We start from the raw sequence: 24,795 nt of genomic DNA, 5'->3' as shown, positions 1-24,795 counted from the left end.
ATTTACAGTAAACAATCATGACGGCCAAACTGCCATTTTGCAGGTTTTAAGCTATTTTTGTATTTTTCACATTTCCACCATATCTTCAGTGCATAGGCGTCCAAGGGGGGGGGTAATGGGCCATTTGGCACCCCCAAACGATTTTGGGGGTGCCGTAGGCACCCCCAAAATTTTGTGAACAATACCCCCCCCAAAAAAAAATTACCCCTACCTAGGGGATGCCGTAGGCACCCCCAACGATTTTGGGGGGGGTATTTACCCCCCCCAAACCATTTTGGGGGGGGTAATTACCCCCCCCAAAATAAATGTTCTTTAAAAAAAAATTTTTTGGGGGGGTATTTACCCCCCCAAATTGAATGTTCTTAAAAAAAAAATTTTACTGTCCAACCAGTTAAAACAGTTCTTAACCATGATAACAAAAAATTTAATAGTTTGATCATGTTTTATTTGCTTGGGCCTTTATAAGGGCTAAAACCATCCCGGGGATCTATGATGTAATTGTAAAGCACTGAAGATTCCATAAAATAGATACCTAACTAAATTAAATATTTCATTAAATAATGAAAAAGAATTTCTATAGGCGATTTCTTTTGGGAGGATGTCAGGGTTATAAAACTTACCAGGACCTATAAGACGCTTCACTTTAAAGTATAATCATATTGGTTCATTGGTTAGTGAGTTAATTATTGTATTTTTATGTTCTAAAGAATGAGATACTACTATATATTTGAATAGTAGTGGCGCCCTTAGCATCTAAGAACTCGTGTTTTCTAAAGGGTAAAAAGGGAGAAGAAAAATAGCCTAAAACCACTCAAAGGATTGACCTATAATAGTGTGGAACCATCATGGGATCTATGTGAAGCTTTCCTAAAAAGGAGAACTCAGTATTAAAAGTAATGAAATCTGAAGCTATAGTCAAATAAACCTTACTTACTACTTTATGTTATAGGATAGTACTTATTAACTTAATAGATTAGGTAGGTGCTTTTTTTACATAATTAAATTACCCCCCCCAAAAATTTTACCCCCGGGGTAAATTAGTTTGGGGGGGGTAATTACCCCCCCCAACAGATTTGGGGGGAGTATTTACCCCCCCCAACAGACTTTAGGGGGGGTAATTACCCCCCCCCAATCAAATTTTACCCCCGGGGTAAAAATTTTGGGGGGGGTAAAAAAAAATTTCGGCGCGCTTCGCGCGCCATTTTACCCCCCCCAAACACGAATTACCCCCCCCCCTAAAATTTTTTACCCCCCCCAAAAAAAAAAGCTTGGACGCCCCTGCTTCAGTGTTTATGGTCCAATTTTCAAAATTTTTTCAGTTATAGATATAAGAATTAAATTTCCCGTCGTTTAAAGAAAACAACCATGACGGCCAGACTGCCTGTTCGCAGGTTTTAGGCTATTTTTGTATTTTTTCACATTATTCTCCATATCTTCAGTGTTTATGGTCCGATTTTCAAACTTTTTTCAGTTATAGATATCAAAATTAAATTTCCCGTCGTTTAACGAAAACAACCATGGCGGTCAGACTGCCTTTTATCAGGTTTTTGGCTATTTTTATATGTTTTACACATTTTCCCATATATTTGGTGTTTTTGGTCCAATTTTCAAACTTTTTTGGGATATCAGTATCAAAATAATTTTTCCCATTGTTATGAGAATCTTTTATGTAATCTACTTTGACCGTCGTCATCATTAAAAATAAAACAAGGTTTCGTGTTTATTTTCTCCAATAAATCTATTCTTGTTTTTAATAAATACACTTTAAATCTATTTTTACGTATTTCCATCCACGATTTTTTGTGCTTCGCTACTTATTGATGTTGTCATTCTTGTTTTTGTTAACATTACAGAGCTTCATATATTTCATTATTTTAAAGAATGAAGAAAATAATAAAAGTGTAGCCGCTAGAAAAGATTAAGGTCTAGATTATTAGCTTTAATGGATATTATCAAATTGCCCCACTATAATGTTTCTCAAGAAAATTACAAAAACCATTGATTTAAGGGATACGACAATAAGGATATAAAAGATACATTACAGAAAATGATGAACTTAATAGCCCCTTCTATAGATTAAAATTATTCGACAACTATTGCAAAAGTTTTAACACTGTCAGCTTGAAGCAACCTATCGAGATTTAATTTAGACAACATTCAAGATTTTAAGCCAACGAATAAGAACATGTGTTTTAAAAACGTTGGGTACCAGTTTGAACCATAGTAAAATTATAACAAATAACTTGAAGGTTACTAAATTATGGTTCGGAAGTTGAAGGTTTATTTTTTATTTAGGAAAGCTCAACCGCGGCTGTCTGCCAGATAACCAATAATCTCTACCCGATCCTTATAAAATTTGTATACTTTACAGCTGCAAAAAAAGTGATTGCTTACGTTGAAAATTTGCATACAAGCCACCAAAAAACGTGTGAAAAGCCTTTTCTTAGTTTTTCATTATTTTTTTTTTCAGGTATCGCGGATGTATTTCTTCCTGATTCATCTTTCTCTGGCAGACATATTAACGGTTTGTTACAATTTATACTTATTGGTCATATTTTTAGGAATCTTAAAGGATAAGGCAAACAACAAAAATAATTTTTCATCCCAGTTACGATAAACAAAATAAACCCCTATCTATATTGATTGAGATCATTTAAAAATTCAGATAATTATGAGCTTGTATTAAAACTTTTTTTTTATAAAAAAATACGATCAAACATTTTTATTAAGTCAAACTAACACTTTTAAATTTATCATTTTTCTGTGGTTAACTTTTCTTGATAAAACTTTATTTTTAGGCATTTTTTTCTTTGCTGACAGAAATAATTTGGACAATGACGAGTCCAGAATTTTATGGTGGAGGGTTGCTATGCAGTATCATCAAAGTTTTACAGGTATAGTAACGCAGCTACTCTTTAACTTTATGTCTAAATCTGCTTCTTGAACGAAAGAGGGTTGCAATGCAGTTTCATTAAAGTTTCACAGGTATAGTAACGAAGCTACTCTATAACTATATGTCCGTATCCACTCCATAAACGGAGAGGGGTTGCTACGCAGTATTATTAAAGTTTTACAGGTATGGTAACAAGGCTACTTTATAGCTATCTGTCCAAATCTGATTCTTAAACGGAAGAGGTTGCTATGCAGTTTCATCAAAGTTTTACAGGTATAGTAACGAGGCTACTTTAGAGCTATCTGTCCAAATCTGCTCCTTAAACGGAGAGGGGTTGCTACGCAGTTTCATCAAAGTTTTACAGGTATAGTAACGAGGCTACTTTATAGCTATCTGTCCAAATCTGCTACTTAAACGGAGGAGGGTTGCTACGCAGTATTATTAAAGTTTTACAGGTATAGTAACGCAGCTACCCTATATCTATATGTCCGTACCCACTCCATAAACGGAGACTGGTTGCTACGCTGTATTATTAAACTTTTACAGGTAAAGTAATGCAGCTACTCTTTAACTATCTGTTGGATCTCACTCCATCAACGGAGTGGGGTTGCTATGCAGTATAATCAAAGTTTTACAGGTAATTTGCATAGTAACACAACTACTCTATAAATATCAGTTCATACCTGCTTCTTACAGGTATAGTAACGAGGGTACTTTATAGCTATCTGTCCATATCTGCGTCTTAAACGGAAGAGGGTTGCTATGAAGTTTCATTAAAATTTTACAAGTATAGTAAGTAAGCTACTCTATAATTTGTTTTTTATACTAACTCTGTCAACGGATATTTTCAAACATTTATATCTTTCAAAATATTAATAAACTGAATTCTTACTTTTTCCTTCTTCTAAAAACAGTACATTTTACATAACCTTTATCTAAAATTTATAGATAATCTAGAATTAATCTTGTAACTATTAAGTTACATAATACTGTTTGATTTCAATTTAATCATGTTTACTTTTGGTTACGTTATTTCTGGTAAAAAAATATTTTGCAGGATTGTTTTTAAATTATAAAAAAATCTATAAAAGTAATTTTTGAACCACCCCCCCCCCCTTCTCCCTGATAAATTTTTCCAACTTGCTGTTTTATATAAAAGACTGATGGCGTCTTAGAGTATTTTAAAGTAGTGATGGGTAGAGAATGAGTTGAGTGAGGGGGAAAAGTTGATACCCAGATAAAATTGTAAAACTAAATCTGTGTAGAGGGTATTTTTTACTAGGGAAGATTGTATTTGATACTAGGTGCAGGTACCCTTCCATGAAATAGTTTTTAAAATCTTTCCAGGACACATTAGAAGCTCCAATGTATTTTTGAAGTTAAGGATATCTTTTGGTAAAGACAACAAGACAACCATCCTAATTTTTAGATATTGAAAATTTTAAAAAAGTTACTGTTCATGCATGATTACATTCAAGTATATTAACAATTCTACAACAATCCAATTATTTTTTCTTTTCCCTGTTTTTTTGTCAGACTTATAATTAAAGAGGAGCTACAGTTTAAAAAAAAAAACATGTTTTGAATGTTTTCTTTGCACATCTTGTTATTGTAAAATCAGGAAAATATATGAAAATGTTGTTTTTTCCATAAGTAAACAAGAACATACACATACATTTTTATAGGGAATAAAACATAGTAACACAATAGTTGTTTCAAAAAATATATCATACCCTCAATCCTTTGAAACCCCCTCATTTTATCTTCCTTAAAATAACCCTGCTGTGTTTACATTTTTGAAGCTATCATCTGATCTTGAAGACCTAATTAGGAGTCGGGACAAGGTCATAGTTCATGAGTCCTCTATATAATAGGTAATAATACCAGTTTTAATGTTATTTTTTTAAATTTAAATACCCGCGGATAACTGTCTTTAATACTATGTATTAAATAACTATTCTACTGTACATTCGGCTTTTTTTTTTAATTACTTTTATTGCATTTATATTATTATTATTAATAAAAATAATTGTAATAATAACAATCCATGCGAATATAGTTTCTAATAAAAACCAAATATCAAATATCATTTTGCATCATTAAACATTTTATGTTTTTTCCTTAATTCATATGAGCATATTTTTACTTATTTCATTTTCTTAACCTAAGAGAAAGTGGTAATCAGGGATCTTTAGGGATAAGACATTATACAATAAATTGATGGTGGATAAAAAAAACACTAATGTATATTTAAATTATTGGTTGTTAAGTTTGAACACTACCTGTTTAAACAAACCTATCAAGATTCAACTAAAAACAGCATAAGTCAACGAATAAGAGAATGTGTTTATAAAATTTTAGTATCTAATATTATTGGACAAGGGCAATGATGTTAATGCTACAAATAAAACTATAAACATTTATAAAAGAAATTTTTAGTGAAAAATGTTTACCATGTTCAGTACAAGCAAAGTAAGAAAACAATACCTAATATGATTTATGTCTCTATCTCTGTATTTTTATTCGCTAAGATCTCGAAAACGGCTGGACTGATCAATGTACATATTATAGAGAAGTTTTACATTAGTACAGAGAAGGATTTAGTCTATTTGAGGAGTAAGAGTAAGAGATACAACCCACCCCCCATTCCCGAACATTATGTTATGTCTATATAGATAAAAATGTAAATTTAATATTTATATTTTTAAAAGCGAAGCTTTTCTATAATTAGGGTCGGTCCGTCCGTACGTCCGTCCGTCTGAGATAGATAGCTTTTATTCGTTAATTTAGGCATTCTAGAATTGTCCTATCGATTTCAAACTTTGCATGATGATTCCTGTTGTAGTTGGATACGATTTAGTAAGCGTAGCAACTCTATAATCATTACCAGAATGTCCGTACGTTCATTTTAAACATGTTGATTTTTCTATTTTTTTAACAACAAATTTTTATGTGATCTAATTATCCGTTTGATCTGATTTTTGGTATATTGATTCCTGGGGCACCAAAGAACAATATCATAAGCGAAGCAACTATATAATCCAGTCCTAAAAATGTAAGTATGTCCATAAACATTATCCTATATTTTTGCTTCGACTCTTATACTTTTATATTCTGATCATTCAGTTCAGACACTAAACAAGTGTTATTGTCCTACCGTTTCAGTGCTTCGCTTTTATGGATGTTGTCATCCTTGTTTATATTTAGATGGTTGGACCGTATCTAAGCTCCTTTCTACTCTGTGTTACTGCAATAGATAGATACCAGGTAAGATTCAGGGATAATATGGTATAGGACAATAGACGATAAATTGATGTACACTTTTAAATATGATCAACTTCTGTTGTTTAAGATTATTGGTGGAAACGTTTGGACCCTAAAGTTTTTTGTTAAACAAGAGCTAACAAAAATATATTCTATATTTTGGCCAACGAATAAGATATCCTTGTAGTGAAATACAAGGGAAAATGGAAGATAAATAACTAACAACCAACTTTTAAGCCTCCAATTACCAAGTTTTATATAAAAAAATTGGGAAGGGAATGGGTTGAAACATTAAAAATGTTTAAAAATTTATCTTTGTGTTTGTCTATTAATACCTATCTTTCATTTCCTCTCACTTTGAATTCTGAGTTCCTATTTGCTATGGGCGAAGCTGATTTGTATTTCATTATGTTGTATTTTTAAAATTTGTATTCCTTGTTGAAATAAGAATAGCTATTCATAAGATTAGTTTTTATTAGTTTTTAATACCATATTAAATATTTTATTAAAAAATTAAATGCACCAATAAGCATCATTCTATATTATTTTTTTTATTATTTATAAAAGATAGTATTTAAGAAATAACAAGAAACTATTTCAAAGTAGCACAACGAAGTTATCCTTTTCTATTGGATAGACGACAGATACCCACTAGTTCAAGGAGTTTGAAAATATATATACATATATATATATATTGAAAATATATGAAGTTAAACGATGTTTGGTTTTAAAAATCGTTTTTTTAGTAAGTAAACCTTTAAAAAAAATATTTTAAAACTCTAGAAATACTTTAGTATACAATACGAACTGTACGAAGTTTGATCATTTAATTGTTATCAATGTGATGCTTCTTTGCAAGGCAATTTTACACAAAAAAAAAATCAGACTCATAACCTACAATACAAAGAAAAATAATTGGCGTGCAAACAGACTTACTATATTTATAAAGCAACTGCGCTTCTTAAAATTACTATACATGAATACAATAAAATTTGTAATTGTATCCATGGTTTTTATTTAGCTCAAGAGGTTTTAATGAAAATAGAATTAAAATGTTATTTGATATATGTCGTTCTGCTCCAAAACTTTTATTTTAAGTTTGGAGTATTTTTTTTTTCATTTACAACAAAATGTGATTTTAGCTTAGAATCTATTTAGAGAATATGTTCATTTTTATAGAATTAATTATTTTTAAACTTATTTTACATTCATGACTCTATGGCTGTTTATCTGTCTGTCTGTCTGTTTGTCTGTCTGTTTGTCTGTCTGTTTGTCTGTCTGTTTGTCTGTCTGTTTGCCTGTCTGTTTGTCTGTCTGTTTGTCTGTCTGTTTGTCTGTCTGTTTGCCTGTCTGTTTGTCTGTCTGTTTGTCTGTCTGTTTGTCTGTCTGTTTGTCTGTCTGTTTGTCTGTCTGTTTGTCTGTCTGTTTGTCTGTCTGTTTGTCTGTCTGTTTGTCTGTCTGTTTGTCTGTCTGTTTAACTGTTTTTTTATCTTTCAGTTTTTGTCTGTCGTTAATACATTATATTTCTACTGGAAAAAATATGATTTACTTAAAATTAATATATGTGAGTAATATCTTTTGTTAAGATTTCCCTGGTTTATGAGCATCAACTTTTTTATTCCATTTATTTTTGATTTATTAGCTTTTTACTTTGATCACCCTTGTTAAGCTGCAAAAAAATAGTTTCCTGTAATTCCTAACATCTGGTGTTACGAATCAGGAAATATATGGATATAAATATTAAACACATGGATAAGTATAATTATTAACAACAAAAAAAAACTTTTAAAACATTGAAAATTATCCAGAGTTTTGTAATGTTTTTTTCTTTCGGCTAAGATTAACATAAATGTTGCAAATTCAGTCGTGTGTTATCTAAGTTATTTCATAAGAAAGACTTTTTGAGAGACTTTTATTATTTTTTAAATACTTTTCCAAATTCTTCTCTTTATCATCAGAAGAAATATGTTTAAGAAAAACAACAGGTAGGCAACTCTTTGATTGATCAAAAGAAAACAACAATATTTGTTTTTATTTGGTATTTATTTAAAAGAAAATTATTTCAGTAGATGTTTTTTAATTTGTGCCATAAACTACAAAACTATTAAACACATTTTGGTTTAGCTTAACAGATAACCAAACCGCAGTTTGATTGGACGACTTTTTTCCAGAAGTCTTAAATGTGCATGGCAATGAATAAACAACTTATGGCTTTTTTTGACTAGAGTATAACCATTATATTAAATCATTAGCTAGTGCAGCTATTTTATAAATATAAAAACGTTTTACAAATAAGCAAAAAAAGGTTTTATATTTACGTAAGAGTAGTATTTGATGTGTGTTTGCTATTTGTAATAATATGTTTACCTATCCACAACACAATATAACCTAACCTAACCTAAAATAACCTATAAAAAGCCATTTTAAAAATACGACTAATCGCTCCTTATGGAGGGATGTGGAAAGGACTATACGCCAACATTCATAAAAAAATTAATGGTCTTAATGACAAAGTGAGTTATAGAGCAGACGCTCACAACATTTTGTCTGAAATATCTATTCTTAATAATACGTTACTGGTTCTTTTTCATAAGATACGTTGTAAACTTGTTATTGTTGTGCTACTTTTTGACATAATTGTCTGGTTTACATAATATTTTACTACATCAAGTTATACAAATAAACAAATACCAGACAAAAATTGTATTTAAACTGTCTTGTGGTGTTAGTTTATTATTTAAGCGTATCCCCAAAGCAAATAAATTTTTAGATATTTTATAATATTTGTTGATATATAACTGACCATATCTAGTAATTGGTATACAAATGAAATATTTGGTAGTTCAGAGATAAAAATAAAGATTAAAATAAATATCTTAATAAAGTAAAACGTGTACAATTATGAAATATTTTATTTTGACTAAAATTATGTCAAAAAGAGATTTAATTCTTAATCTTTTATTTAATCTTGAAAACAACAGACTTAAAGATATTTATTCTTAATTACAAAGAAATGCTAGCGTAATGTCTACTTTAAAAATCTTATTTTTGTAAAATTTTGATTTCACTAGAAATCCTTACATAAGATCTTATATTGAAAATTTCCCTTAAATGCTTTAAAATACTTAAGCTGAGAATGTATCATAGATAAAAGCACAGAAAAGAAGCCAGATATTTAGCCTGTGTTTTTGATTAAATTAAATTCATAATAGACAATGGGCGATAAATGGATGTGCGTCCAAAATTATCCTTCTGTAGATTTCAATTGGTGGTTTAAACATATAGACATTCAACTTAATAAACCAACCAATCAAAATTCATTAAAAGTCCCCAGAGCTATTAAACGAATGAATGAAAAAACGTTAATTTAAAACTTAGGAGACTCGTGTAATAAATAGTCCAAAGTCTCCTTTTACCTCTATTGTGTCTTATTCTGTGGAACATATTTGAAATAGTAATGTGAATATGAAATTCATTAAAAGGGCGTGCAACAACTTCCGAAAATTATCAGTAAGGTTTAATCCTCAAGATCCCGCTAATATATTTTATATTGATTTTTGATATAACATAAACGTTACTAATGTGATTAAGTTATCATAAATTTGCATGTTTTTGTAAACACCCCTCAATAATGAAATATTTCAGGCGATCTGCAGACCTTTGGAAAACTGCTTTTGGAATCCAACAAAATCTAAGGTACATTTGATTTTAGTAGCTCAGCTACTCTATAACTGGCAGCGTACATAATTACCTTGATAATAGAATATTTTGCATATCTAATGAATATATTTTAGGTTTTAACTAAATTAGAATTTTTCAGCTCTGCCTCTAACCAATAATAAAACTAATTCGGAAAATAATAGTTGTAAAGGTTTCGTGATTTTGAGGACTTTTAGAAGGCAAAGTTTAGTATTAATGCCGACCTTTTTATCTGCCTCTCCCCCCCAAAAATATAACTTTAGATATATACTTCCTCTGTTGTTGTTTTATTATTTGAATAGAGTTAGATTTTAATTGCCAAGGAACACGGGGGCAGGATTCTACTAAAAGTTTTCCTTTCACACATAAAAGAACTGCATAGAAAAATTTGAAATAACTGACTCAATTAATCATAGACTTTAGCATACCAATTATTTTAATATAATTAACAGTTAGAATTATCAAATCGTTTTTAGTGCCCTTAAAAAAAAGTGTCTCATCCTACTCCATAACTACTAAGGTCCAAAAATAATAAATTGTGGCTACACATTCACTTACAAACAGTATAGACACAAATAGATTGTAAAAAATATGACGTAAGTAAAGATAAATCATACAGAACTGTGTGTACAAAAAGTTGGAAAATAAATTACCTAAGATTGCAATTATCGACACTTGGTTCATTGTTTCTAAGTAGCGCAGTTATTCTACAATTAAGAATTATTCAACAGTCTAATTCAAAACTTTCTTTTGATTTTTGGGTTCACATAATACAAAAAAGCATATATTTGTGCATTAAAAAGGATATTTCGGCTAAGAAAATTTTTGCTTCACCAATTCAATATATTTTGAGTGGTGATTATCTTGAAATAATGGGGGTACTATCCCCAAAAATTCTTTGCTACAAACATTATGTTACTTTTATGTAATGCTTTCTTTAACAAATATTCTATTTAATAATCGTTGATATGCTTATTATTGACAATATTGTCCTTGTTGTGGCTATTTTTCTTTATATTAATAGTTTTACCTACTTACTGCAAAATATAATGTATTAGGATTAACAAAAATAATAAGATAATAAACTTGATGTACTATCTTAGTATATAGGAATATATTGTTTCTATAAATAATTGGACGTCTGCACAATTAGTAAACGTGTGTGACTAATGACAAATACCCAGTAGTCAAAGAATATGAGCAAATTCAAAAGTAAATTATCATTAAATCTGCATTTAAAAGTTGAATTTCTGTTTGATTTTAAAAATCTTATTGTATTGTACATTTATCAAATTGTAAACGACTGATACTTATGTCCTACTATATAAAGTAGTGAGCTTTTTCGACTCTAGCGAAGAATATCATTAACCGCTGAACCGATATGGCTTTTCCTTACAATGAAGCTTCTTATAGCTCCAAGAAAAGTTTTTAACTTGGTTGTGCGAATGGGGCGCTTGTCCAAAATCTGTGATATGGAGATCGCTCTTCTATGAGACGGCTTGTCAGGGAAGAATGCTTTTCCTTTTATTCCCACAAGTATAATACGAATTTGGTTGAACCTGTGGCTGTTCAACAAATACCCATGCACGGTATTACATTGCTTAAAATTAAGTATAAATGGCTGGTTATGATGTTCGATCTATATCATATAAGTATATCAAGTACATAAGAAGGAAAATGGGTTTATAAAGTGTATTTATATTACAAGTGAATCAATTAAGTATGAAAGATACAGGATAGGAGATAATAAACATAAGTAGTGTAGGACAGGAGATTGCCTTAAGTCCAAAGCATCTAATTGTGCATAGTGTTAGACCTCTAACATAAGACTTAGGCACAATTCATGCTAAGTACTAAGGAACCTAAATTTAAACTACAATGCATGCTAAATTAACTAAGATCATTACCTTTAAGCCAGGAGAAGAACTAAATAGATCAAGAGTTAATGAATAACTGACTGATTTTAAGAAGTGCAAGTTATAAAGACAACTTATTACCAGGATCTAGCCCTTGTCTGTTTAATAAGGTGTTTGTATGTTAAACTTGTGACGTAAATGTAGCTATGGCTGTAGGTATACTTAGTTTTACATAATGGTTACATGATTACTTTAACAGTAGATATAATGTTTTATATAAGCATATAACAATATTCAATCACATATAGATTACAATGGACAGGCTAGTATTACCCATATATAGTGTTATATTGGTAATAATAGGCCTGAAAATGCACAAAAATACATTAAAACTGCCTGAGGGCTGACCATATTATCTGTGTCTTATGCCCTGAAGTGTGCGAGATAATTGCTATAAACTGTCAATCAATATTCAGACTAAAGTCTTATATTGTGTTAATTTATAGAGGGTATAAATAAAGTGAACTAGATGCAAAGCATTTCTATAAGAATCTTGTCGGTACATTCAAAGAATTTTGAAATTTAGATGTTGCATCTCCAAACTATTTTGGCATTTTGACACTAATTGCCACTAGAGGCTTCTAGGGGCGCAGCCGCTAGTTCATATACAATTAAATTCAAATTTGATACTTTGGAAAATAGCAAGGCTTTCCTAGAATATGTTCTCGAGACCTTATTGTACACTAAGTCATTGAACATATTGTTTGTACTATATACAATTTTTAAAGTATCAAGTGATCAAAAGAATCTTTACTGCAAATTTTTAATATTCCACATATTATTTTTCAGATAATGGTTTGCATAGCGTGGTTATTGGCATTTTTGTGCAGCCTCCCACAATATTTTCTATTCGATACTGCTACAGAATATTTCTGCTCAGACAACAAGGAATTTCAGGTATTAACAGTAGCGCAGCTAGAATATTTTTTTATATATTTTTACCGATTAATATCCGGAGGATTAGAACCGGTTCTCATCTAACGAAAACTATGTCTAGCATCGCATTATATCCAGTTTTCCACAAACATTTGAATGTACAATCATAAGATTAAAACCAGTTTTTTTAGCCAGTGCTTTCAGCATCTCGGGGCTAAAAAACTGGTTTTAATCTAATAATTGAACCTTTTATATCCGCGGAAAGCTGTTTATAATACGATGCGAGAAATAACTGATATTTCATCCTGATCACGAAGAAAGGAAATATAGGAGGACTGTCAAAAAGTTTTTTTTTATAACACTTTAAAGCAACCTTCAGCCAACCCCATTCACGATTTTAAGCCAACAGATAATATCAAGATGAATTTTCTTCCTTTTCTGTCCAATCTCTGTATCCCTGTTTAAGTGTACTCAATGTTCTTAACTGTGTCCAGGGAGAAAGAGAAGTCCCCAAAGTTTTATAATCTCGTTCTCTATTTTTTGTCTTACTAATTTTGATACTTTATATAAATCTTGATGGTTTAAACTATCAGTGTCCACACTTTTCAACCAATACTTTAAGTTCAATATCGTCCATTGTATTATCCCTCAGTATCCATGGCTGTTTGTCTGACATTAAAAGTTTATGGTTTAAAAAAAAACGTACACATGTCTCCTTTCATCCAAGTTGAAGTTAATATTTGATGCAAAACAAGTTTTTTCACCGCATTCATAGAATTCTCACAATACAACTAAAGTCCAATAGTTTGGCTCTTGTTCCATTATTTTATTTTTTTTTCTGTGATCGTGGTACACTTCGAAATAAAGCTCCATAGTCCATATATTTCCTCAAAATGTTATTTACTTTAACTGTAAATTACGTTACTGTTCTTAAAAATCGTATAAGCTTGTTATTGCTACATTACTTACTGTAACGGCTTGATATATTATTAAGTTGCATGGGGTAGTTTTAGGCTTTTCTGTCTCCTCCTTTTACATTCTTTTTATGAGCCCTTAGGCGCTAAGGGTACAGCCGCTAGTAGATATAAATTTGATATGTGCAGTACAAAAGTTATTTTTTTTTCATATTCTGTTTTTGCTAAAATTTGATGTCAAAATATTTTGCATTTGTTTGTATACTCTATTTATGTGCGACTTTGTAGTTACCAGGGATATTAAGGGAAAAGACAATGGACGATAAATTTATATACATCTCCAAAGATGAGCAACAAAATTTCTCTCTCTTGGATATAACTATTTTTGAGCCAACCAATTTAAATTCAAAAACCCAATTATTTTTGTGTTAATAAATAAGATAATGTATTAATAAAACTTTGGGTGCCAGTGTAATTTACAGTCAAATATCTCCTCCATCCCTGGCGGTTATTCAACCTATTTTCGCAACATCACGTTCCCATCCATGAACCAAACCATATTTTCATAAATTAAAATAAATAATATCCTTATTGGCCGCCCGAGAAAAAAAAAACATCATTATAGATTGGAAAAAACACTCTATGTACCATTAAGGAAAAAATGTACAAGAAAATCTAAAAACAAAGCAAACAATCTGAATGAATAAAATTAAATCAAATCTGACTATTTTGAATAATAATTATTAAAAGATATTATGTCTATTTTCATCATTTTATCATGTGGAATTCTGACGAACGTACAGACTTTATTTACAGAAAAACACGGCCTGAGAAATAGAGTGGGTTGTCTGTATAGTCCTTAAGAAACAAACTGGATATCGTGTGTTTTCTTCAAAAACTTCTTAACCATACATGTTCATTTCTGAACTATTCTGTACGTTTCTGCAGGGATATTAAAGGATAAGACAATGGATGATAATTAGTGTACACCCCCAATTATCATAAAATACATTTACTCCGTCTGTAAATAAAAATTATTGTATGTAGAGTTTTGACACATCTTTAAATCATTTTAGTAGTGAGCCAGATCGAGGTGAGCCAACTTTCCACTAATGAGAGCACTTTATGAAATGCCGCGCTGTGATTGGCTGAAATTCGGCTCACCCCGATCTGGCTCACTACTGAAATGATTTAAAGATCCAGCTCAGATTTGGAACTTACAAATCATAATTCAATTAAAATACCCAAAGTTTTTGACCCAAGCGTGATTTTAAAACTTTGGATACCAATGCAATGTTTAGTCCAATATCCCTCCCTCCCTAACGTCTCTGACACATGACAGAGCATGAATTTTATTTTTTGTTATCAAACAATTTTTTTTTTGAATTTCATTGACATTCACTTAACTTCGCTTTGATGAAAAATATAGCCTAAAGCTGGCCTATAACCAACACAACGTTTCCTTAAAAGTTTTCCTTTTAAAGATTTTAAGTAGAGAATATTAAAATAAATTACGAAATCAGTACATAACAATATATAATTTGAATGAATTGAAGGTGGCATTACCAATAACTGACGGAAAAAGTAAGTTGTATACTGGATGCGCTTAAGTGTATCTTCACACAAAAAAACAGTAGTCTATCTTAAATAAAAACCGAGAAAATTACATTTCTCCGAAATAAAAACGAAATAACGGACGGACGGATATACAAAGTTAATTAGAAAGGAGCTTCGCTACTAAAAAGTTTTGTAAAAATTGTTGGCGCTATCACACAAAATACCCTCTTGGTCACTGATATACCCCCCCCCCCCCCCACCTATATTTCAATATAAATTAAAAATTATGGAGGTGAGTTGTTTTCCGTTTTTTCATTAGTTCAGTTTAAGCTTGGTGGTATTAGGTTCGGGGTATACCCGCAAGGTTAGGACACCCCAGTAATAGTTTCTGCACGGTTAGGGCCCTCCGAAGGTGTTAGACATAGGAAAAAAATAATGCCGCCATATTTTCTATTTACATTTTAAGAGAGAGAGAGGGGGGGGGTAGTGCTCAACCGATCATATGTTGGAAAGCATATTGCTATTAGTGGTATTTCGCGTACAATAAATGGTGCCAGATGTTTTTATCATAATTCTTCGATAATCCATGAATAAATTGTATCCCTAGATTTGTTTCATTCCATTTTATTCCTTTAAAAGAAAGTACCTTTTGTGTATGCACAATACATGTCTGTTCAAAAAATTGAGATTTTGTCGCGTTTTCTATCATTGGAATGTTTTTAAGGTTCCAGACAGGTTTACATTTTTTTTATAAATATTATGATAACTCTAGAGGCTATGGGCGTTGTCACTATTAAAATGAAAATACTTGGAAGTTAATCTATCCATTAGAGTTTTAAAAAAATTTAGCAACCAACCTATTCTTTTTACAGACTTAACACTTGAATAGGTACTGTGCTGACTTACTTTTTCTTACAAAAGCAAATTTTTTTTTTTTTTTGATTCATTCAAGGGTACAATTTTTAGAACCAATGCTACTCTATAATTTTAAATATCCGTCCGTTTATCTGTCCGTCTGTCTGGAATGGGGAAAACTTTATTTTCTAGGTTCCTATTTGAGATAGACGGCTGAAACTTATTTTCAACATTTCCATCATTATAAGGCATAACTAACTATATGTTACTTTTTGTTCCTTTTTTCTTTTTTAGATATCCTTTTATATTTTTGTGTTTCGCTATTTATTGATGATGTCATCCTTGTTTTAAATCTAAAGTACACGTTACGTGTGTATATCGTTGAAAGGAACAAGCTAAATTTAATGGCAATTACATATACATATTAGTTGTAAAGGAGGATTGAAAACTAAATAGGGACATACAGACATACCCTATCTATTAAGTAGATTCGCTAATAAATTAAACTATAAAGTATCTACGATACTTTACATGATGATATTTTTTTATGAAAAGTATTATCTGCAAAGTAAATTCACTATTTCATACATATATATTAGTAGGTGTGACATATATGTAGTGTAATACAGACATGTACCCTAACTATAAAGTCTCTACGATGTATAAAATAATAACTATTCTCTTATGAAAAGTAATATCTGTGAAGTATATTGGCATACAGTGTAAATATATTCTAACTGTAATATGACAGTATATATATTCTAAACTTTCTTTGGTTGGTGTGATTAATCTTACGGGTTTGTACAGCTTCTTTTTTATCATTTCCTGTGAATATTTCTACTTTGCTTAACATTGAATGACAATCGATAATTAGACAACGAAACATAGAAATAAAAAGGCGTTTTTCTTAAAGTCAAAATTCTCCATTTAAAATTTTAATTGGTTTTATTTATTAAAAGGAAAAGTAAAAACTAAATGTGGAGGCAGGACTTTTTCAAAACGCGATTTCTCTTAGGAGTAGTGATTTATTTCTTTGCTAAACACACACAGTAACATCATGTCACTATTTATATAGAGATTTAACTGGCTTTAAGAACGTCTATAATAAGCCTGAAATTGCAGCTTTGACATACTTACAATACAAACTGTTATAAATTTATAGTGTTAGAAGCTGGAGGTAAAATTGATATAAAAAAGTACAATTGTAGAAACCTTTGAAATAGATATTGGCGACTGTTCTTTGATATCTCGCCCATGCACACCTTGTGTATTTTTTTCAGGGAGGAAGGGGATATTTATTTTTGTAAATTATGCTGGTACCTAAACTTTCTCAACATTGATTGTAATCTACAGATGGTTAAGTTTTGGGTGTACGATAGTTTATCATGCATTGTCTTATCTCTTAAGATCCCTGATTTTTATATATTCTTATTAATATACACAAATATCAAAAGAACATTTCATTTTATAACATGGATGTAAGGAATATAGATTGGCAAAAATATTAATTTAATATCATTACAGAACAAAATTTCTTTAATAGTACAAAGTCAAAGAGGGGTGAACTCCAGGAAATCTTAATGGATCGGGCAATTATCGGTTGAACAGTTTCGACACTACTAGTTTGAAAACGACAAACGATTAATGTAATGTGGCCAAGCCATACAAATTATTGTACCAGCGTATTTTTAGTCCAATGACCCCTTCCTCCCTAACTTGAATCCCATCTTATCTCCAAATTATTCTTGAACTTGCCTTGGACAAATAATATAAGATTTCTTGGAAATATGAACCAATATGTTTGGCAGTTTACTTGATATAGGAGAGTTTTGTACCTCCCTCCCTACCAGTAAGAAAATATACTCTTGGAAGTTCTATTTTTACCAATACTATAAATACATATGACCATAAGTACTTGTTAAAAGCATTTTAGAATTGTCCTGTCGATTTCAAATTTTGCATTATGATCCCTGTAGGAGTTAGGTACAATTTAGAAAGCGTAGCAACTCTATAATCGTTACCAGAAAGTTCGTACGTCCATTTTAAACATGTTGATTTTTCACTTGTATTACAACACATTTTTGTGTGATCTAATTATCCGATTGATCTGATTTTTGATATACTGATTCCTGGGACAACAAAGTACAATATTATAAGCGAAGCAACTCTATAATCAAGTTCTAAAACTGTAAGTATGTCCTTAAACATTATCTTGCATCAAGCAATTTTTCAATAAATTTACTTACAATTTTGCTTCGACTCTTATACATTTATATTCTGATTATTCATTTCTGACACTATATAAGTGTTATTGCCCTATTGTCCTACCGTTTCAGAGCTTCGCTTTAATGGATGTTGTCATCCTTGTTAAAGATAAACCATTCTATAATAGGAGAGTACAAAAATAAAAGTTTTATGTTACAAGAAATGTGTATAAATAGGAGATATTACCAAAGCTGTATAAAAGTTATATAAAGTACTTTGCTTTATCATTTATTGTCCACTTATGTATAGAGAGTATTTAGGTAAATAGTAAATAATAATATATAATCCGGGATTAACAGCCGCAAAGTTTTATAGTCACTAGCCTCGGCTATATGGGTGTTGCAATTAAGTATATCTTTGGAATCAATTGTTCATTTATTGGGATCTTTGGCTGTATATCGTTCAAAAATAGTGCACTTTGTATTGGGAATTTTTTTTATTTATTTTTGTTAAAGAAGGTGTATCAACTTTTTTTTTTATAGCTAGCCGGTTCTTTTAGTAAGTAGTAGATGTAAAATTTTTCATAGAATTCAGATATGCAATCGGTTTTTTTGTAGACATCTTATTTTTTAAGTAATTTAAGTTTTTAAAAAAAATAATTAAGTCGGTTTTAAGGTACTAAAACGCAACAAAATAAAAGAAGAAAATGGCCAGTAAGAACAAAAATAGTAAGATCTTTAATTTGACACCTTACTTTTAAAATTCTGTTGAGTAAATATTGAAAAAATCTATTTTTTAACCTCGGTTTAATAAAAACTTTAGACCTAAATATTTTCTCAAACAGACATAAAAAACATGGGTTCATATATACCTTTAGAATCAGAAAAATATTACGAATCCATTGTAAGCAAAATTGAAAAAAAGTAAAAAAATATAAAAATAAAGAAATAGCCAATTGTATTTTTTGTTCTGGCAACACTATCGTCTTCCCTTTTTTACCCCCTCTTTACCCCCTCTATACCCCCTTCCCATTTTTATACTCAATTGAAGAGTTAAGACGTTGCCTGTACAATATAATATGATATTTTCATATAATTCCTTTTATTGTAGTTTATATACTATATTGTAAACTTTTTTTTTCAATTTTGCTTACAATGGATTCGTAATATGTTTCTGATTCTAAAGGTATATATGAACCCATATTTTTTTACTTGTGAAATGATAAAATTGAGTTCAAAGTTTTTATTCTCGTGGGTTTAAAAAAATCGATTTTTTCAATAATTACCTGACAGAATTGAAAAAGTAAGGTGTCAAATTAAAGATCTTACTATTTTTGTTCATAATGGCCATTTTCTTTCTTTGTTTTGTTGCATTTTAGTACCTTAAAATCGACTTAATTTTTTTTTTTTAAACTTAAATTACTTAAAAAATAAGAGGTCTACAAAAAAACCGATTGCATATCTGAATTCTATGAAAAATTTTACATCTACTACTTACTAAAAGGACCGGCTAGCTATAAAAAAAAAGTTGATACAACTTCTTTGCATGTTTTCTATATAAAATGTCGGATAAATACAAGTTCTGAGTAGAAAATAATTATTTTTATTATCTTTTGTATTTTAACACTACATTGTATAATTTCTTATAGAGATGTCTTTAACATATAAGATCCTAACTTCTGGACCATTGTGGCTCTAATTTTCAGGGATGCTTTGTATTCGACATATTTACAGCCTTAGAAAGCATTGTACATTGATATGGGATAAGTGAATATAACTTAATCTTAATATTTTTAAAGGCGAAGCTTTACTATAATTAGGGTTGGTCAGTACGTCCTGAGTGGTTATTTATTTGCGATGATTTAACAGGTTAGAATTGTTCCATCGATTTCAAATTTGCATGCTGATTTCATGCTGTCTTTTTATAACAAGCAGATTTTTTACTTTTTTGACAACATTTTTTTGTGTGTTAAAGTTATCCTATTCATCTGATTTTTTGAATATTGATTCCTAAAACAACAAAGAACAATGTTATATAAGCACAGCATCTCTATAATCGAGTCCTAAAACTGTCAGTATGTCATTGAATAGTATCATCTATTTTAGCAGTTTTGCAACAAATTTACTTAGAATTTTGTATTATATTGTATTGTACTTATGCCTAAATATTCTGCGTATTCAGTTCTGACACTCTTCAAGTGTTTATGTTCTTTTTTCCTACTATTTCAGAGCTTTGCTTTTATGAATGTTGTCATCTTTGTTATTCTATTATTTTTTGTACTATTTATACTTTTTTTTTCTATTTATAACTTAACTAAACCTTTCTATTTTGATATTCCTTTCAGGGATCGGAAGCCTCACGTAAGCCGCGTGTAAGCCTCAGTGAAATCGTGATTTTATCACAATAGAATTCAGCTGGATGTATAAAACGGCTCTTTAGCAGACAATCCTTCTTTCTGAAATGTTTTTTTTTGCTCACAAGCAGGTTTAAAACTGAGGCTTATGCGCGGCTTACGTGAGGCTTCCGATCCCTGATTCCTTTAATACTTTTTCTCGTATTCATTCGAAACCGTTTAATATCCGGTGGATTAGAACTGGTTATCATCCTTATGAAAAAAATATGTCTAGCATCGTACTATATCCAGTTTTCTACGAATATAAAAATGTACAATTATAAGATAAAACCATTTTTTATCTCGTACCTTCGGCATATCAGTGTTTTTAAAAACTGGTGTTAATCTTTTAATTGTACATTTTATATCCTTAGAAAGCTGTTTATAATACGATGCGAGGAATAACTATTCTTTTTTTTTATTTACGTCAAGGGTCAAAGACTATGGTAGACAATATGATTTTAGATAATCTGTTATATTCCAGGATGTTAGTATGGGACAATGGATTTCATATTTCTTGCTGTCTTCGACTTTGGGTTCTAGAACCTATGCAGTTTTTATTTTATTTTAGCTAATTTTAAAGGTTAATGCCTCTAACAAAATTTAAATCAAAGTGTACAAATTACACAAAAAAAACACAGTTACTAGCAGGCAGTTTAAAATAAATGGAAAAAAGGTGGGAGGGGCGAGTTTTTCAAGTGCTTTGATATACTATAGATCAGGTTATGTTAGGTAATATTTGGTGCAGGTTGATAGCTGTTAAGGTATAAGACCCACAGGGGTTGGACATGAAGAAATAACTACCCCCCCCCCCCCCAATTTTAAAATTATTTCATAGTAAGTTATGAAAAGGTGGGTATGTGTGGTCGATTTGTAATTTTGAGAAAACACGTGATTTTCTAACAGATGACGTATTAACGTTGATTTTTATCAGACGTGTCTACAGCTCAATCAAATTAGATTATGCATAAAAAAGAATTTTGAAAATATGCATTTGGGATATTACAGACACAAAAGCTAAAGCCTTTATCAAATATCCATTTCCATTCTTTTGACATAACTTATATTAAATAGCTCTGAAAATCTACACGAGCCAGAAAGAACATTTTAATATAATGGTTTTGTCTGAAATATACACAATGACAATGAAAATATAATTTGTTTTAATAAAGAAACTACTCTATGACAAAGAAGATAAAGTATAGAATAGAATCCAGGTAGAAGATTCTGCCTGGCTAGCCTGAATCTAAATTGGAACATTTGAAAGACTAAAACGGCTACAAGGCTGTTAGTAAATCAGATGATTTAAGTAATTATTCTGAAAAAATATTCAAAATAAATTCCTTTCGCAATAATTTACTAAAAGCCTTGTAGCCAAGCCTCGACCTTTCTCTTCCCTATTCACAATGGATTAAAATCGAATTTTATGTGCAAAGCCTTAAAAATTTTAATTAAAGTGAGCAACTTACTTTTCAAAAATGTACCAAAATTATTGGTCTCAGCATTTATATGATAGGTTTCGCTCCTATGCTGTTTTCAAACAGCTGATTATACATACTAGCAACTACATCCATACATGAACTTGAGGTAGGGGAGGGGAGGGGAGGGGTTGTACCCATTTAGCTGACCCTTAAAAATTATAAACGTGGTCAATCATACTTATCAAAACAAGGTGTACATTAAAAGTAACTTTTCATCTTTGTCTTAAACGACCAAGCATCTAATGCTGGAACCACCTCCATGTGAGGTGTGTATTACAGCGATGGTTTTCATTCTATGACACTAATTTTTTTAAGGGTTAAAGAGTACCTACTGTCCACTGTAAATGATAGCAATTTATTCAAAGATAATTCATACAAAGCACAATATGGAATTAAATTTCAAAGGCTTAAAACAAATATTTAACAGTATCTATTAGACTTTGATACAAATTAAACTTTTTTAATTTTGTCCAACTAGTCATTGTGATTTGTACTTCAGCAATAATGTCTTTACTGCGCAAGTCAAAGATTCCTTCAAATTTCCCAGAAATATTTAGGGTTTTCACTTCTATTCCTCCTTATTCTATGCTCTATGATCATTTTCTGTGTTCGTCAGTCCGTACCATTTCGTAACTCAATGGGGGAAATGTGCCCAGCAAGATATTTCGCCATAAAGGTCGTGTTCTAGCTCGTGCAATATATGAACTGATATCTATGCTACCTCGAATCCCATTTGCCATGAATTAACACCTAATTTTTTGGCGATAAACGTTGGAAAATCGGCCTTTCAAGCAAAAGGTAGCATGCGAGTTCGCCATCGATAGAAATAATGGTTAAATGAAAGTTTTATGAAAATCTAAGCCACGTCCCTTGTATTTCTGAATATTCAATTGTATCAGATATACGCATTTCTACTACATAAGAATCCAACAATGGGATGGAAATTTTAATATCTCACACGTTTTGAATCAGAATATTATGACAGCAGACATGTAGGGAAACGATATAGAGCTAATTTTAATTTATATATCTTTCTTTAACCCTTAACAGTCGGTCCCCTTGCCGCACCTTAATCGGTCCGGGGGGGGGGTTCAATGCGTTCAACGCCCTCCCCTCTTATTATCTTTTTGTGCAAGTCCCCTCTTTGATAATAAATTTCCAACCTTAAGTAAGTCAAAGTCAATTTTGCGGCCACAGGAACCTTTTAAAGATTTCTGGAGACCTGGAGGATCAGGACCTGCAGGATCATACCTGGAACCTGAAATTGACTTGAACACCTTTATTTCAATTAAGGATGTACTACTAGAGGATATTTTAGTATTTTTGTAAGATAAAAAGCTTTGTTTAAGTCAAAAAATATTTTGCTCTTTACCTGGATGATCCTGTTAGGTTTGCTGGCATCCTATGCTCGCTAGGATGGAGATTTTCAAAAAATTCCAACTCTCAGTTATGTGTCATACCCATACTTAAAAAGTCACGCAGTTTGGGCTCTTTATCTTTCACATACAGAAAATGAGATAGAAAAAACAGAGGGGGGGGGGCGTTCAACGCCCCCTCCCCCCCCCCCCCCCCCCGACCGTTAAGGATTAATGTGAATACTCCCCAAACAGGCTCTTGAGGACAGTTAAAGATGATTTTTTAGGGTTGGGTCATATTGATTGGTTGGTGCAAACTTTTCCACCAATAATTTTAATTAACAGTTGCGTAACTGATTTTGTCTTCTTTAATAATTCATCCTCTTTTTCTAATCCCTTAAGAGCATAGACCATGTAAAACCTAAACACGGTATTATCTATGGATTTTTCACCTTTTTTTATTTTAGAGATGCAAGGTTGACTTCCAGACGAGCTTTGTATCCGCGACCAACTACATTCTGTTCTACTCCTGTGCTAACTTCTTTTTTCCACTCCTTCTTCTCACGTTCCTTTACACATACATATGCAGAGGCATATGGAGAAGCGCCAGGTACGATTAAAAATTTTCAAGTATGGCATCGAAACCGATTAATATCTGATGGAGTAGAACCGGTTCTTACTTCTCAGACTTTCTAAAAGAAATATGTATATCATCATATTACAGACCATTTTCCACGAATAATAAAATATGAATGTTAAAATTCAAACCATTTGTCCTAGCCTTGGCCCTCTGCCCCTCGGGGCTATCAAAACTAGTATTAATGGTCCTAGGAAGGACAAACGCAGGAGTCCCTATCGTCGTAATGGATAGACGTTGGAGTGGAAACTTAACCTAACCTAACCTATTTTAAACTATCTTATAGGTTTTTAATTGCCCAACCCCTATAGAATGGTATATTATAGGATTGCTATGCTAACTATTTTAAAATGCTATACTTTTCTCTAGAGACAAATCCCATTCCAATACACAATATTCAAGATTATCTACATTGTTCTGCATTCTTTTGTGATATGCTTTTTGTAAGGATGGAGTTTTATAGCTATCCAAATTACAGTTCAAATTTCTTTCATAAATTTTGATTTATTTAAAGAATCATTAGGTACAATTAAAGGATTTTATTTGCTACACTTTTCTGTAAAGACAAATTCCATTCAAGATGATGTTATGATACTTTATTATCAACTAGCAGCTCTGCCCCTAGCATCTAGGGGCTCTGCGTTAAAAGGCTTAAATTTAAAATAGTCTTAAAGAGAAAGACTAAACTACATAACTTATGTGTCACTTATCCCATCTCTTTTGAAGAAATTTTTCTTCCCCCTTTCCTTTT

The 24,795-nt window shown here is 31.0% G+C and overlaps 1 protein-coding gene across 1 annotated transcript in view; it reads left to right on the top strand.

Annotated features, from left to right (window-relative positions):
- Nucleotides 1-24,795, top strand: part of LOC145322608 (cephalotocin receptor 2-like) — a 50,669-nt gene that overhangs the window by 10,072 nt on the left and 15,802 nt on the right. Inside the window, exons 4-9 of the mRNA XM_080164758.1 lie at nt 2,471-2,524; nt 2,799-2,894; nt 6,101-6,160; nt 9,803-9,853; nt 12,562-12,669; nt 23,875-24,017. Of these exons, the coding sequence (XP_080020884.1) occupies nt 2,471-2,524; nt 2,799-2,894; nt 6,101-6,160; nt 9,803-9,853; nt 12,562-12,669; nt 23,875-24,017 (512 nt within the window). The remainder of the gene's footprint in view (nt 1-2,470; nt 2,525-2,798; nt 2,895-6,100; nt 6,161-9,802; nt 9,854-12,561; nt 12,670-23,874; nt 24,018-24,795) is intronic.

This window comes from Acartia tonsa, chromosome 6 (assembly GCF_053477335.1).
Source record: "Acartia tonsa isolate MP-2025a chromosome 6, ASM5347733v1, whole genome shotgun sequence".
Taxonomy (NCBI): domain Eukaryota; kingdom Metazoa; phylum Arthropoda; class Copepoda; order Calanoida; family Acartiidae; genus Acartia; species Acartia tonsa.
The sequence above is the reverse complement of the archived record's forward strand: the minus strand, read 5'-3'. Positions and strand labels throughout refer to the sequence as shown.